The following is a 16,987-nucleotide window of genomic DNA, read 5'->3' as shown; positions in this document are numbered from 1 at the left end:
TCACCCAGTACCTTCACCCAAGTGATCATCCGTCATATATGTACCTGTGAGCTTCAACAAACTTTCATGTAAATGGTCTCCAACCACTTCACAGTTTGAGATAAATTTGGATTTAAATAATAATAATCATTGTTATTATTATTAGGATTTGAGTGTTGGTATGTAGAAAATGCAGCAACTTATCCAGTACTAGAAATGCCCCACAATGAGTTAAATAAGTAGCTGGTTATTTGGAAATGAAATTGGATGACTGAGGGGTATAAGATAGCACAATGGCTCCCCTACCTTTTAAAAAAGTGTCTATACCAAAATAAGTTGAAAAGGAATGATGATCCAGTGNAAAAAAATTGCATTTAATACAAAAGGCAAAATGCTGCAGATGCTGGAAATCTCAAATAAAAACAGAAGATGGAGGAAAGTGAGTTAATGTTCTGACGAAACGTCGTCGACTTGAAATGTTAATTCACTTTCTTCTCTCCAGTAGATGCTGCTTAACTTCTGTTTTTATTACATTGAATATGTCTGCTTATCATGCCAATGCATCTCAAACATCTAAAATGTTACAATGGCAACTGGGTCACCAATGCCATTTGATATTGCGATTTGACACCGCAGTGACCATTCAATGGATGAGGTCTTTGACCCATTCAATGGATGAGGGTTTCTGTAGTTTACACAAACTTATCTGTCTCTGCTCTAGGAGTTCCTGGGTAAAGAACACAACCACTTTGCTGTTACATGTATACACCACTTCATAGCTACTCCTCTGCATGAAGTTGGGTAATAATAATAATAATCCTTGCATTTGATATAGCGCTTTTCACGTTGGAAGGACGTCCCAAAGCGCTTCACAGAACACACTGTAAAGTGAATTGACTGTATATTTGTGGGCGAACGTGGCAGCCAATTGCGCACAGCAATGTCCCACAGACAGTCGTAAATTGAAAATGACCAATTTATTATTGTTTTGGTTTTGGAGGGATTATTATTAGGTTCTGTGTGGAGTAAGGAAACTTGCCCAAGGTTTCGCCCTGCCTGGAATTGAACTCAGGTCTCTCACTTGCAAAGCGAGTGCTCTAACCACTGAGCTACAGGATTCCACAACAAAATGTACTGAAAAATATAATTACTAATTATTAATTGTATATGGGGAATTATTCAGGAAAAACTTCTTCATATATATCAATGTAACAGCAAACTGGTGGGGTTCTCTACCACGGAAAGCCCTCAGCAATACCTATACTGATAACTGTAGCAAATATCTCAGGATCCCAGGCATCAATCCATCCTATGATGTGGCCATTAACATTTCTGTATCAGCATATACTGATGTGGAGTCTGCCTTTGCAGTGCCCTACTCTTGCATCCTAAACCAGTACCTACATTAGAGTCTAGCCACATGAAGATGTAATGTTAATATATATGAAGAAGTTTTTCCTGAATAATTCCCCATATACAATTAATAATTAGTAATTATATTTTTCAGTAAATTTTGAGGTATCCTCCTGGACTGAAAGGTTCTATATCAAGTACAAAGATTATTAATAGCTACAAGAATTAGCACTCCCACTATTAAACAAAAAAGGCCACATAAGGATGACACATAATATATTCATGCAACCACTGAAGTATGACACCAAAACATAATAATTACACCAGTCATGCTATGTCCTTTTGACTTGGGTGTATGCAACTTAAAGGAATTTGGGAGGTGGGGCAATTGCATAGCAACTATACAAATAATAAGATCCTTGAAGACTGTAATGCATGGGTAATACATGTATAGTACTTTATAGCATTGTATTTGGTAAAATAGGTTTGCCCAATGTGAGAAAATCGGGAGTGCTGGTATGACGGTGGATAAAAAAGGCAGAGGTTGTTGCGTTGAAAGATGCAGTTTACATAAATAATATAGCAATATATTATTTACACTATTTCCATCAACTGAATTACAAAAAAAAGGATAAAAATAAACTAATAATGGATTTGATTGTGTTTGAAATACCGCGCTTTATCACGTTATTGAAACATCTCAAAGCACTTCATAGGATTTTAGTGTAAAGTGTTGTGTATTTATAACAAGTTATATTTATATAGAGCCCTTTATGTGGGGCAGTGTCCCAGAGCGCTTGACAGTGGCAGAGTCTGACCCTGAGCCAGGGGAAGAAGGAGAGGGAGGTGACTGTAACCACGATGAAGAAGGTGGGATTTGAAAGTGGGGAGGGAGGGGGCAAGACAGAGGGATTGAGGGAGAGAATTCCAGAGTTTCAGGGCATAGTAGCTGAAGGCATGGCCACCAATGGTGGAGCAGAGGGGACTAGGAATAAACAGGAGGCTGGAGCTGGTCGAGCGGAGGTAGTGGGTGGTGGAGTGGGGGATAAACAGATCGGATAGTTAAGGAGGTGCAAGGGCATGAAGGAATTTGAAAGCTAGTGAGAGAATCGTGAAATCAAAACTAGCAAAACAAATAGCCTGAATGACTAAAATGATCTGGAGGATTTGTGGCCAGGACACCAATAATAATAATAATAACAATAATCCTTGCATTTTGATATAGCGCTTTTCACGTCTTCTCGATGTCTCAAAGCGCTTCACAGAATATGCTGTAAAGTGAATTGACTGTATATTTGTGGACGATACTTGGCTGCCAATTGTGCACAGCAGTGTCCCACAAACAGTCGTGGATTGAAAATGACCAATTTATTATTGTTTTGTTTTGGAGGGATTATTATTAGGCGTGTGGAGTAAAGAAACTTGCCCAAGGTTTCGCCCTGCCTGGAATTGAACCCAGGTATCTCGCTTGCAAGGCGAGTGCTCTAACCACTGAGCTACAGGACTCCACCAAGAGAAACTCCCTTCTCTTTTCAACTACACTGTAGTGCAAATGGGATCATTAATATCCATCTGAATAGGTGTTTGGATTAGCAACTCATCCAAACAACAGCATTTTTGGCATCACAAAGCACTTTCCACACTGCATTGGAGTGTCAGTTGGACCTAGACTATGATTTTGCTGCATTTTGTAGGTTACGTGGTTGTAGAAACCCATCACCATGGTTAAGAGTATCCAAAACACGCAAAGTGTTCCCTATATGTATTCCACTGTGTCTGTAATGGAGCCTGTCCAGAGGGCCACACCCTGCTTGCCTAATGCTTAAAAGTATTAGGTACAGATTGTTGAGATTCAAGGCTTGGGGACGAGTTATCCAGCTAAAACCGTTGTTTGTCAATTACAAACCATGAATGAGAATCCTTCCTGCCGCTGGTTCAGCAAGGACTACCCCACCTGCCTCCAAGTGCTGCTAATGAGCAAGGCTGACTGGTCTGTCACAACAGTGCCTTGCGGTTCTGCGAATATGCCTGGCTCATGGCCTGGACTACCCAGATAGACGCACAGGGTTTCTAGGAGTTGCTGTCAAGCATTAAGATTGCTTTTATAGGCAAGCACAGCAGCCATTTGTGCCAGCAACGTTCCGTGCACATGTGGGATGTTGAGTGACCAATTAATCTGGAGGTTATTTAAGGCCCCCTTCACGAATTCCTTTATCTTTTCTAATAGTGAGATTTTTAATTGCCCCCAGAGTGGGCAGATGAGGTAGCATCACTTTAAGAATGAAAACAATTAAGAAAGAGCCAATGAAATAAAGACAGGAAGTACAAAAGGACACTTGGATTGGAACAAGTTGGTATGGATATTAGTGGATTGGAGTGTTTGAGTACAGAATAAAGAAAGTTATGGTCATACTCATACTTTGGATTGTGTATTATTACATGGTGTCAGAAATGTGACTATTGACTGATTACAAATTTAGTACTAGAAAACAAGGGACCATGGAACCACTCACCCAATCTTTTGTGGTATTAAGATCATTAAGCAAGACATGTATCTATGGAGCACTCAGAGAAGAAATGATTAAGGATAATAATAATTCTTGCATTTTGATATAACGCGTATCACGTCTTCGAGCCGTCTCAACGTGCTTCACAGAATATACTGTAAAGTGAATTGACTGTATATTTTGGGGCGAAAAGGATCAGATAGTGGATTGGGATCAGAGACAACACAATTAGCTTTTAAAACTGGAAGGTTCGACTTTGTAGACAGCATAACAGATAATAAATGTGGAAGAAATGACCAAAATGCACAATGAGGAAAAATGTAGAACAAGAAATGGCAATAGATGAAGTGAGTTAGAGGAGTATGAATGATTCAAATGAGGAGTACAGCAGGTATACAGGCCTAGATGGAGGCCAAATTCAAAGGAGACATGTGAGAAATGTGGACTAGAACACTCTTTCCAATGATGACCCAAGGATGGGAAGGAATGTTATATTTGGAATAGAAATGGGCATGACACAGGAAATGTAAAAATAAGCAACAAAAGCCTGACAGGAAGGAGGGATGTAGAACAATAGAGAGGTCTCAGGTGAGAATAATTCTAGGAAGAGGCAATACAGAAGGACAAGCAAACATCGGGGATCCAGGAGAGTACAAGTGCAATCGAGGCAAGGTGAATCACTGGGCAGCTCGGATGTGGAATCCACTATCTGTGATGAGGAAGAAAAATACAATATTGATGCAATGAACCTCCTAGAGAAATTGGATATAGAAGAAAGAGAAATAATGAATGGTATTTCTATGGTGCAAGACGGGGGGGAAAAGGCATATGATGTAAATTGGCCACAGGAGCACAAGCAAGTGTGATGTCATGAGAGGAGGCTGGGAGAACCAGGGAGAGAGATGAAAATGGGAAAAGGCAAATTAATAGCATATAACAATGCTGAAATTGAGACAGTAGGAAGAGTAGAGATAGAAACAAAGTACAGTAAAACTCACAAGTCCTATCAGTTGAGATCATACATTTAACATGACTTATGCAAAGAATGAGTTATGGCAAACTTACATAAGTTGTATCATATATGATTTATGTAAAGTTATGTATAAGTCAGATTTTATATTACTAACACAACTAATACATACGTATTGTACTGACTGGTGAGATTAAGGCAAGGTATCTGTACCTTGTTTAACCTATACATATTAAAGCTATGGTAGCCCATTCTTTCTATATGCAATAGTGTACCTTATATGCAGAAAACATGTACTATGCAATGAATGGCACGATCAAACAGGTTTCAAAACAGAACTGTTTTAATAGAATACAAACTCTTACAAAGAACTATTAACACTGCAACAATGTGCTTAACACTGTTTGGTAGATATTATTGTCGGAGAATGCCATCTGGAGATATTCCAGAAGAAATGAGCATACTGGAAAGGTTACCAGGCATAAATTACATAGATAATGTATTAATATTTAGAAGGACAAGAGAGGAGTATGACAAATGTCTGGAAAAAGTACAAAGGAAGTGCTTAGATGAAAATGTAAAACTAAACAGAGAAGTGCAAAATAGGAGTAACAGAGATCAAATACCTAGGATATGCAATTAAATGTAATAGCTTATTTGCATCACAAGCATTATCGAAGATTCAAAATAAATACGCACAGATAGAAAATGTGTTAACAATAACAAAATTACATTTATAGAGCGCCTTTCATGTCGGGAGGACTTCCCAAAGTGCTGAACAGTCAGGTGTCAGGGCCCGAGGATGGGGGAGGGGTGGTGTAGGGGTGGGGGAAGGCAGACAGGTAGGAGGGCGACCAAAGGCACAATCGAAGAGGAGGGTCTTGAGACCGGCCTTGAAGGAGGCACAGGGAGGAAGCGAGGCGAAGGGACTGTGGGATGGAGTTCCAGAGTGTGGGGGCAGAGAGGCTGAAAGCCCGGCCACTGATGGTAGGGTGGGTCGGGCGGGAGACATGGAGCAGGCTGGAGCCCGCTGAACGGAGGGAGCGGGCAGGTTGGTAGGAAGTCAGCAGATCAGAGAGGTAGGAGGGGGCAAGGGCCATGGATGGCCTTGAAAATGAGGACGACGATCTTGAATTCAATCTGACGTTGAGATGGAGAAAGTTGGCCCTCGTCCAGGACTCGATGTCGGACAGGCAGTGGGTCAGGACGCCAGTAGTCCTGAAGCTCAGGGTGGAGGCAGACGGGTACAGTTGGGTGTCATCCGCATACATGTGGAAATTTACCCCATGTCTGTGGATGATGTCACCAAGGGGGAGTATGTAGAGGTGAAGAGGAGGGGACTGAGGACAGAGCCCTGAGGAACACCACACGAGACAGTGCAGGGGCTGGAGGAGAAGCCGTTTGCCGCGACTAAGTGGAGGCGGTATGAAAGCTAGGACCTGAACCAATCAACAACAACAACAACAAGATTACATTTGCTGTGGCCAGCACGGAAATCCAATTGGAGGGAGTGGGAGGAGAGGAAAGAGCGAAGCTGGGAGGCAATGGCTCTCTCAAGGACCTTGGATAGGAAGTGGAGATTTGAGATGGGCCGGTCGCTAGAGAGCTGTGATGGGTCAAGAGAAGGTTTCTTCAAGGTGGGGGCTGTTTTGAGGGGGGAAGGAACAGTGCCAGATGACAGGGAGAGTTTAATAATGTCGGCGAGTAGTGGGGCAAGGAGGTGGAGCTGGGATTTAAGGAGAGGGATGGGGATGGGAGCAGGTGATGGGCTTCATGAAGGATGCAAGTGATTCAAACAATATGTATTTGGAAAGAAGATAACAGCGGAGAATGATCAAGCCCTTAGAAGCAATTTTTATTAAAAAAAAGGACTGAACGAAATGCCTCAGAGACAACAAATGCATATACAACACAAAAAATATGAGCTGGAATTCAAATAGAAACCAAAAGAAACAAACACTTTATGTAACGGATGGAGTGAGGGTTAAGAAGGAAATGAAGAAGAAAAACGACGATAAAAATAAATGGAGTATAATGTGTGGGATACAACAAAAGCAACAAAATAAGAAAAAGAAATAAAGGAAGCCACCAGAAGAGATGGAAGTGCTGCCATTTCATGCCTGAAAACAAGAAGGGTGCTACAGAGGTATTTAGACCATATTGGAACAAAGACACAAATTATATCAACAAAAAGGAATAATATCAGGGAGATAATAATACTACCAAAGGAATTGAGAATGAAATTTTTGATGAACATTCATGAGGGACATTGGGAAATGGAAAGAGCCAAGCAAAGAGCAAGAGAGGTATGTTTTGGCCTGGCATCAACAAACAAAAGTAAAAATGGATTTGTTCTATTACAAACAAATGGACTATCTCTTAATAATAGGCTATATGCTGCATTATCTTGAAAATGCAGAATTACATGATGTGACTGCGGAAACAATAATAAAATTAAGGAGATTTTTTTGCGAGTCATGGAATATCAGAAATAAGTGCCAATGGACTACAATTTGTGAGTGACATATAAAAATTCAGAAAGAGCTTGGGGCACAGGACAGCATCCCTGAAATATCAACAGGGCAACATGGTGGAGAGAACAATTAAGAAAACGTGGGGAAAAAAAACAGAAAACCCCAAAGACAAAAACCCAGCAATTCTAGTGTACAGAACATGTCATTAGGAAACAAGTACTCCCCAGCACAAATACTAACGTCATAAACATTTCTGAACCAATCAATATACAAAGCTAAAGGCTAAAACTACAACTGCAATCATAATAATAATCCTTGCATTGGATATAGTGCCTTACCACATCTTCGAGACGTCTCAAAGCACTTCACAGAATATACTGTAAAGTGAATAGACTGAATGTATTTTGTGGGCAAAACGCGGCAGCCAATTGCGCACAGCAGTGTCCCACAAAGAGTCGTGGATTGAAGTGACATTTTCTTAATTTATTATCAGTAGTTTTTTTTGAAGGAATTATTACCCCTGGAAAAGCAATCTGCCAATCGACTAACAACCAGGTTCCTACATACTGTTAGGTAAACATAGACATGTGGAATAACTTGCCCAATATGTCGCCCTGCTGGGAATCAAACCCAGGTCCCTCACTTGCGAGATGAGCGCTCTAACCACTGAGCTACAGGACTCCATGAAGGGGGAACAGAAATGAAAGACAAAAAGAAGAAAGAAAAGTGTTTTGAACCAAACAACGAATATATGGTTCAGAAAAAAGGAAGGTTAAGAAATAAGGATGGACAAGAGGGAAGATATTGAAAACCGATAAACACCCAATATCCTATTGGTTAGAAGACAATAAAAGAAACCAATACAGAAGAATATCAAGGGATAAAAGGAGTAATGGATGACACGAAAAAATTAAGAAAAATCTAACTTAAGAGAAAAGCAAAAATAGGAGACCAAATGAAAGGCAGAGAACACGCACTGGAACAGAACATCCGGAAGAGAGATTTGACAACTACCAAGGTTAATTGGTAATTCGACCCCCAGCTGTCCTTCCTCCCCCACATTTAATCACTGACCAAGACCGCTTTCTTCCAACTCCGCCACATTCCCCGCCTCCGATCGTACCTTACCCCAAATGCAGCCGAAAACCTCGCCAGTCTCCCCAGCTATACCATTCACAAGATCCAGCTCATTCAAAACTCTGCCGCCCGCATACTGACCTGGACCAAACTCTGTACTCACATCTCCCCAGTTATGGCCAGGATCCACTGCCTCCACATCACCGAACGGATCGATTTCAAGATCCTCACACTCGTGTTCAAATCCATTCACTCCCGGGTTCCTCCCTACATCTCTGACCTCCTCATTACCCAATCCACCACCCGACGCCTCCGCTCGACTGGCACCGGCCACTTGCTCGTCCCTCACATACCCCGCCCCACCATCGGAGGTCGTGCTTTCAGCCACTACACCCCAAAACTCTGGAACACTCTCCCTCAATCCCTCCGCCTTGCCCTCTCTATCTCCTCTTTCAAGTCCCGCCTGAAAACTTTCCTTTTCGACTGTGCTTACGGCCCCCTCCCCACCCGGCTCGGAGTCAGTCTCCACCACTGTTAAACGCTCTGAGACGCTACCCTGGTGGAGGGTGCTATATAAGTGCAAATTGTTGTTGTAAAAGGACACACTGGGAGTGGAACAAATGGTGTGGCTGTGGTAAGTGGATTGGAATGCTTTGAGTAGAGAATAATGAACCGTACAATCATACCCATACTTTAGATTGCATATTATTGCAGATGGGACCTAGGTTTAACATCTCTTCCCAATAGTCTTCTGTACTATGGGCCGTGGCACTTAGGTTTTTCCAAAATGTTGCCTTTTTAAAAAAAATACTCAGTTGCTGAAATATCTAAGTGGTTATGAAAATAACTTTAAAAAGCTTGCTGTGTAAAATCTTTTAAATTTAATTTTTGCTTGTTAAATACAAAAGGTTATATGGAAGTCATTACTTGTTACAATCATAGTAATAATCCTTGCATTTGATATAGTGCTTTTTTACGTCTTCTAGACGTCTCAAAGCGCTTTACGGAATAGACTGTAAAGTGAATTGACTATATTTGTGGGTGAAACGCAGCAGCCAATTGCGTACAACAGTGTCCCACAAACAGTCATGGATTGAAGTGACCAATTTTATTGNTTTTTTTGAAGCATTATTATCAGGCGTATGAAGTAAGGAAACTTGCCCAACGTTTCGCCCTGCCGGGATTCGAACCCAGGTCTCACTTGCGAAGCGAGTGCTCTAACCACTGAGCTACAGGATTCCACGCATCATATGTGCCATTATTAAACTACTTTTGTCAACCAAATTTCAATCCTATTTGCATACAGTCCAAATATCAGGCCAGAGGCAAAGAGTAATTCAGTTACTTCAAGTAGTTTCAGGTTTGTAGTCTTTGACATTCCACCCTATGTCCAACAACTTTTACTATGTCTTCAGACAGCTATTTTGCGAAACTTCAATTACAAGGAAAATAATGTTCTTCACTCCATGTTTGTACGCCTCAGTCAGTCTGCTGGCTGATTGACTGAGAAATACATTGAAAGGAAATACCGGTCATGTATGGAATGCTATAGAGTAAACAAGCTAAAAGGCAGAAAAATCCACCAATTGCAAACATAAACACACCTTCCCAAAAATATTCTTTCAGAAAATATTTTAAATATTTAGCGCCTTAGGAAGTCCCCCGACGTGAAACGCGCTATACAAATGTAATCTTGTTGTTGATGTTGTAAACACTACACCAGCCTGAACAACCAAAGTCAATTTTTTTTTGGCGTTTTCCAGATTGCAGTCATTCCGAGTANTTTTTTTGCTGTGAAATCATTTATTATCCAGCCACTGAATTTAGAGTAATCATTATTCGCTGTGTTTTCTCTTCACACATTACATTGCTCATGATATTAAAAGAAGCAAGAGAAAATGATTAAAAATCGGACCACTAATCAGTTCTCAATACTCTTTTCAATGTTGAGAGTTTCCAATACAAGCTCTTCGCCAGCAGCACAGACATTGTCACGTAACGCAATCATCAACTGCACCTGTTATAAAAGAGAAATGTCAAAAAAGTGAGGTTTATCTGACCTTATTATGCATAATTCACTTTACAATCTATTCTGTGAAGCGCTTTGAGACGTCAAAAAGACATGAAAAGCACTATATCAAAATGCAAGGAATATTATTATTATAACCTTTCTGTTCGCCAACAAAATATAGTAATACATTTTACAATAAATTCCCTGAAGCATTTTGAGACGTACTCCTTATGTGAAAAAGTGTAATCCTATTTCAGGGAATCCTATTATAATGTAGTGGTCTGTGTCCATATATCAGAGCCCTGTGTTAAAATGAAGAAAAAATGACTGACTTCCAAGTCACCATTGGTACCATTTTTTGCATGCAAGCACACTATATGCAAGAAGTGCCATAACCTCCTGTACACTACATACCTGCATTATGCGTGTGTAAAAAGGCCTGTGGGCTGCAAGTTGGCCATTCCTGATCTAAGGTATTAACAGCTGCTTTATTCCTCCTACCAAAGTGAATCAATTCACCTTTCTCTACATTGAAAATCATGGGCAAGGACTTAAACTTAGTCAAAATTGTTCAGATTTATGGATCAAAACTCAAATGAAACTAAACTCAAAAGCAGCAATCATAAGGTATGTGGAATGAAGCCAGTCTTTTCTTTTATCATAGTTCTAATAATAATTACCCTTAATAATAATCCTCACATCACATCAGGAAGCTGTCTCAAAGTGTTTCATAAAATATAGTATAAAATGTAGTGACTGTGTTTGGCTCTGTTTCTGAAATGAAAGGATTGAAATTAGTATGATCAGTCCTTTTTACTCCCCCAAATTCCCCCTTCTACTGAATAGGCCCTCCTGATTGGCCTGCACCAGCGCCTCTGCACCTCAGGCTCTGGGAGCATCAACCTCCATGGTTGCACACTTCAACTCACCGCCAGTCAGGAACCGAGGTGTCTTGTTCGACCCTCAACTGTCTTCTTCCCCACATCTAAGCCATGACCCGCTCTGCCTTCCCTCACCTCGTAACATTGCCCGACTCCCCCACTACCTCACCCCTCAGGCCACTGAAACTCTTGTTCATGCCTTCATCACCTCCAGGCTCGACTATTCAAACGCCCTTCTTGTCGGCCTTCCCAACTCCTCCCTCCACAGGCTGCAGATAATCCAGAACTCTGCAGCCCGTGTCCTCTCCCGCACCAAACTCCGTGACCCCATCTCCCCCATTCTCGCCCGACTCCATTGGCTCCCTATACTTCAGAGGATCCAGTTCAAGATCCCGATCCTCACCTACAAAGCCCTCCATGGCCTCGCCCCACCCTACGTCTGGGACCTCCTAACCCCCTACCAACCCGCCCGCTCCCTCCACTCAGCCGGCTCCGGCCTGCTCCACGTCCCCCGACCCACACGCCTCACCAATGGCAGGAGAGCCTTCAGCCACTCTGCCCCCAACCTCTGAAATTCCATCCCCCAATCACTCTGTCTCACCCCCTCCTTAGCCTCCTTCAAGTCCCGCCTCAAGACCCTCCTCTTCGACCATGCCATCGGCTACCCCCCTTCCCCTCCCTTCTCCCCCACTGACTCCAGCTTGGGTCTGAAATGCTGTATGCTGCCCAGTGCCTTGGGACGTCCTCCTGACGTGAAAGGCGCTATACAAATGTAATCTTCTTGTTGTATGTTGATCAGGATTGAATCCACATAGTTTTTCTCTATACAAACCTATAATTCCGCGACCGCCTCATCCTACCATACTTCTATGACCTCCCATAAGCCTTCTATTCCCTTCGCTCAGCAAACGCTGCCTGCTCCATTGTTCTCTACCTTATCAACCTCACCATAAGTGAATGAGCCATTCATCCATTCTGTCCCCAACATGCAGTCCCTCCAACTCCCTCCCTCCCCATGTTCAAAGCACTCCTCTAATGTAGCTTTTTGACCGCACTTTCAGTCATCTTTCCCCTCCCCACCCTTTCCCACTTCTACCTCAGGTGCCCAACCAGCATTCTGATTTACTTTGAGACATCCTCCCGAAGTGAAAGATGCTATGTAAATTCTATTGTATTGCAATTGTTGTATTTATCCATTGCACTCTCAAGGAGCCACTAAAAATACTTAAACAAAACATAATTATTAATAATTTGTTAATATAGCTACCTGATTTAACATGAACTGAAGAGGATCATTCGGTCTTTCAAACACCAGACCTTCGGTTATTTTCTGTCAAATAAAAGGGTTTTTAATTTTTTTTAAACTAAAACATCTGGTGAATAGTCTTTTCTATTTAACTGTTTGTAGTATTTCCATTATTAAATTGCATTATATATTTTAGAAAATGTGCTGATCTCAGACAGATACAAAAAGACTGAGATCAGGGAATTATATTTCTTTATATATCAATTGATATTCTTCCAATGCATATCACTTATTTGCTTGCCCACGTAGGTTACCAAGAAGTTCTTATTTACGTGCCGTGATATTTCACCTTTACTTTTTGTTATTATTTAGGAAGCATTAATACACTGCGGTTCTTCTATTTGTTTCTTTATTAACCAAATTCAATATCAATGTGACTTTTTTTTATAAACACAAACATTCTCCTGACTGCCTATGACTACATTCTGCAAAATTAAGTGTTGTTCACAGGTTTTCAACAAGCCTCCCTCCTATACAGCACCTTATCAAATACTTTCAAAAGTCATAACAGCAACTATCCAGAAAACCGAGTCAGAGATGGAGAGGTAGAGTTGGATACCATTGGGTCAAGAACATATCACTCTTGCACTCCAGAAGAATAGACCGATATGACTAGAACATAAGCGAATAAAAAAAAGTCGAAAAGAGACAGTTTAGACTGTCAAAGCTTGTTACAAAACATAATTAATTTGTGACAGAATTATTCCCAAGCAAATTCATAAACCTTCTGTGTGAAATATCCATTCCAGTGGGCTTTTAAATAATTCCCAGTTGTTTTTATGGACATCTTAGATGTGTAAATATTATCAATGTTATATCCTTGGGAGATTATAAAATCTTGGATATCTTTGCTGTTGTGCATAATGAAGACAGGGAAAATGCACCAGTAAAGTGCAAAGAATTTAACTAAATTCTCACTTTCCATGCAGAACCATGCAACAATAAACAGGTATCAACAACAACAAGATTACATTTGTATAGCGCCTTTCACGTTGGGAGGACGTCCCAAGGTGCTGGACAGAGTACAGCATTTCGGGGCATCGGGGTGGCCGATGGCATGGTCGAAGAGGAGGGTTTTGAGGCGGGACTTGAAGGAGGCTAAGGAGAAGGCGAGGCGGAGTGATTGGAGGATGGAATTCCAGAGGTTGGGGGCAGAATGGCTGAAGGCTCTCCCGTCAATGGTGGGGCGGGTGGGTCAGGGGGACGTGGAGCAGGCCAGAGCCGGCTGAGCGGAGGGAATGGGCAGTTTTGGTAGGGGGTTAGGAGATAGGTGGGGCGAGGCCTTGTAGGGCTTTGTATGTAAGGACCAGGATCTGGAACTGGACCCTCTGAAGGATAGGGAGCCAATGGAGTCGGGGGAGATGGGGTCACGGAGTTTGGTGCGGGAGAGGACATGGGTTGTAGAATTCTGGATTATCTGCAGCCTGTGGAGGAGGAGTTGGGAAGGCCAATCAGTGAGAGAAAAGTGAATTACAGCCAACATACTACTGACGAAAGGTCATTGCCCTGAAATATTAACTCACTTTCCTCTCTCCATAGATGCTGCCTGACCTGCTAAGTGTTCCCGATGACTTTTGTTTTTATTATAGCCTACATTACTGATGCAGTATGTCTAACCTCTGCTGATCAGTAACCTCACCTGTCTATTGAACATCACACTCACCTGAAATACTTGTAGAATATTATGTTTCTCCATGTAATTCACAGATCGATTATATGGGTCTTCATAAACATTTTTGAATATGTTTTCAGCATTTGAAAGTGCTATTGCCATGTTGATATTATTATCAATTAAATTATTAACTGACATTTTTATTCCAGACGGAAAATCATCAGGAAATTGACTAAATATGGCATCAACGTTCGAAGGTAAATTCTGTTCAATTGTCCACTCAATGCTTGGTAATGCATCATCTTCAAGGGCAGGCTCAGCTACATCTGCAATGCCAAGTGCAGCTGGGTACTCAGTGCCAGGTTCATCAATGTTAAATTCAGCTGCAATCTGCATGTCAAGTTCAGGTTCCACCACCAGATCAGGTTCAGCTGCAGTCTCAATGAGTTCAGCTGCAATCTGCATGTCAAGTTCAGCTTCAGCCACCAGATCAGGTTCAGCTTCAGTCTCAATGAGATCGGCTGCAATCTGCATGTCAAGTTCAGCTTCAGCCACCAGATCAGGTTCAGCTGCAGTCTCAATGAGTTCAGCTGCAATCTGCATATCAAGTTCAGTTTCAGCCACCAGATCAGGTTCAGCTGCAGTCTCCATACCAGGTTCAGGAGACCCCATGCCAGGTTCAGCTGCTGTCTCCAACTGTGGTTCAGATGGAGCTTCCATGCCAGGTTCAACAGCAGTCTCCATGCCAGGTTCAGATGGAGCCTCCATGCCAGGTTCAGCAGCAGTCTCCATGCGAGGTTCAGCTGCAGTCTCCATGCCAGGGTCAGCCGCAGTCTCCATGCCAGGTTCAGCTACAGCCTGATCTGCCGAATCTTCTGCATTTTGCTGCTAAAATAAATGTAAAAAGTGTATTCTTAATAAATCAGTTACAAGGTATTAAGAAAGAAGACAATATATTGCATAATTTGTCCTTCTATTCCAAGGCCAAGGATGATCTCAAGATACTCTTTCTCTTTTCCATTACTAATCACCTCCTCCCCATAACTCCCCTTCCCCTTCTCCCCCGCCCTGCAAGCTTCCGCTGCCTATATAGATGGACATGAGGATCCCATAGCATTACCTGAAAAGTGAAAGGAATTTCCCCGTTTCCTGGCTAACAATGCAGCAAATAAGATTGGTCATTCACTTTGTTGCTTGTTTCCCCACACGGCCCACCCCACCATCAACGGTTGGGCCTCTCTACCCCCACCCTTTGGAACTCCATCCCACAGTCCCTTCGTCTCCCTCGCCTTCAAGGCCCATCTCAAGACTCTCCTCTCCAACTGCCCGTTTGGCTACCCTCCTACCCCTGCCCTTCCTGAACTCCATCCCTCCTGATCCCAGCTTGGGTGTAAATCCCTGACTGTCTAGCGCCTTGGGACATCCTCCCGATGTGAAAGGCACTTCACAAATGTAATTTGTTGTTATTGATTGTAGGATGTTGCTGTGAGTAAATTGCCTGCCTCATTGACATGCAAAAGGTTACTGCACTTCACTGTAGAATCCTGCAAAAGCGCTGTTTGGCATCTCAGCGACGTGATGAGGCTCCAAGTCAAATGCAAGGAATAATTTTGTTATAACCCTCAGAAAAGATAGCCGGGCCTCCTGAGCCCCACATATCCGCATAACTCAATGGTCACCAAGCGGCCAGGTGGGTGGGCAGACGGTCAGATCCAGGTGGGCAGGGCAGGGCCAGCAGGCAGGGCAGGGTCAGCGGGCAGGGCAGGGTCAGCGGGCAGGGCAGGGTCAGCGGGCAGGGCAGGGTCAGCGGGCAGGGCAGGGTCAGCGGGCAGGGCAGGGTCAGCAGGGCAGGGCAGGGTCAGCGGGCAGGGCAGGGTCAGCGGGCAGGGCAGGGCAGGGCCAGCGGGCAGGGCAGGGTCAGCGGGCAGGGCAGGGTCAGCAGGGCAGGGCAGGGTCAGCGGGCAGGGTCAGCGGGCAGGGCAGGGCCAGCAGGCAGGGCAGGGCCAGCGGGCAGGGCAGGGTCAGCGGGCAGGGCAGGGCCAGCGGGCAAGGCAGGGTCAGCGGGCAGGGCAGGGTCAGCGGGCAGGGCAGGGTCAGCGGGCAGGGCAGGGTCAGCGGGCAGGGCAGGGTCAGCGGGCAGGGCAGGGTCAGCGGGCAGGGCAGGGTCAGCGGGCAGGGCAGGGTCAGCGGGCAGGGCAGGGTCAGCGGGCAGGGTCAGCGGGCAGGGCAGGGCCAGCAGGCAGGGCAGGGCCAGCAGGCAGGGCAGGGTCAGCGGGCAGGGCAGGACCAGCAGGCAGGGCAGGGTCAGCAGGGCAGGGCCAGCAGGCAGGGAGGGAGGGAGGGACGGGAGGGGCAGTGCTGTGCATCTTGGCATCTCCTGGTTGTCAAGGCGCCGGCGGGCCCCAAACGGGCGGCTCCTCCGACTCAGCCTCCAAAAAGCTCACCACCTCGCTCATTGTGGCGGCTTCTTCTCCCACTTCGTCCGCCATGACTTTTGAACCAGCTCCAGGTGGGTTTAACCCTCATGTGCGCTCCTCTCGGCCCGGCCCTCGCGTCTGCGCAGTCCCGCCGCTTCCCGTTTCCATGGCGCCCGTGACGTCACACTCAACGCAGCCGCGGGCGGGGGGGAGGGTCACACGGTCACGTGGGAGCTGTCAATCACACACAGATACTGGGACCTGCAAATGCCAGGACACTGGCAACAGCATTTGCACAAAATAATATTGCAACATCTGGAGAGTGGACTCACCAGCCAGGGAGTGGGAATTTACCACCTAAGGAGTGGAAACAACAACTAATTGCATTGGTGTCTTATAG

The 16,987-nt window shown here is 43.9% G+C and overlaps 1 protein-coding gene across 3 annotated transcripts; it reads right to left on the bottom strand.

Moving 5' to 3' along the window:
• Positions 1-10,023: 10,023 nt before the first annotated feature.
• Positions 10,024-16,744, bottom strand: tex55 (testis expressed 55). Of its 3 annotated transcripts, none has more exons than XM_007900979.2 (4): positions 16,615-16,744; positions 14,222-15,058; positions 12,520-12,582; positions 10,024-10,377 (listed from the first exon to the last, which is right to left on the bottom strand). In XM_007900979.2, the coding sequence occupies exons 1-4, from the start codon at positions 16,657-16,659 to the stop codon at positions 10,282-10,284; spliced, it is 1,041 nt and encodes a 346-aa protein (XP_007899170.1). In that variant the 5' UTR covers positions 16,660-16,744; the 3' UTR covers positions 10,024-10,281. The 3 variants fall into 3 exon arrangements, with proteins under 3 accessions (XP_007899170.1, XP_007899171.1, XP_007899172.1); XM_007900980.2 differs by having other exon boundaries at positions 16,618-16,744; XM_007900981.2 differs by lacking the exon at positions 12,520-12,582.
• Between the last annotated feature and the right edge of the window lie 243 nt (positions 16,745-16,987).

This window comes from Callorhinchus milii, unplaced genomic scaffold, assembly GCF_018977255.1.
Source record: "Callorhinchus milii isolate IMCB2004 unplaced genomic scaffold, IMCB_Cmil_1.0 Scaffold4, whole genome shotgun sequence".
Classification (NCBI taxonomy): domain Eukaryota; kingdom Metazoa; phylum Chordata; class Chondrichthyes; order Chimaeriformes; family Callorhinchidae; genus Callorhinchus; species Callorhinchus milii.
Note: the sequence above shows the minus strand (reverse complement) of the source record. Positions and strands in the feature narration are given on the sequence as shown.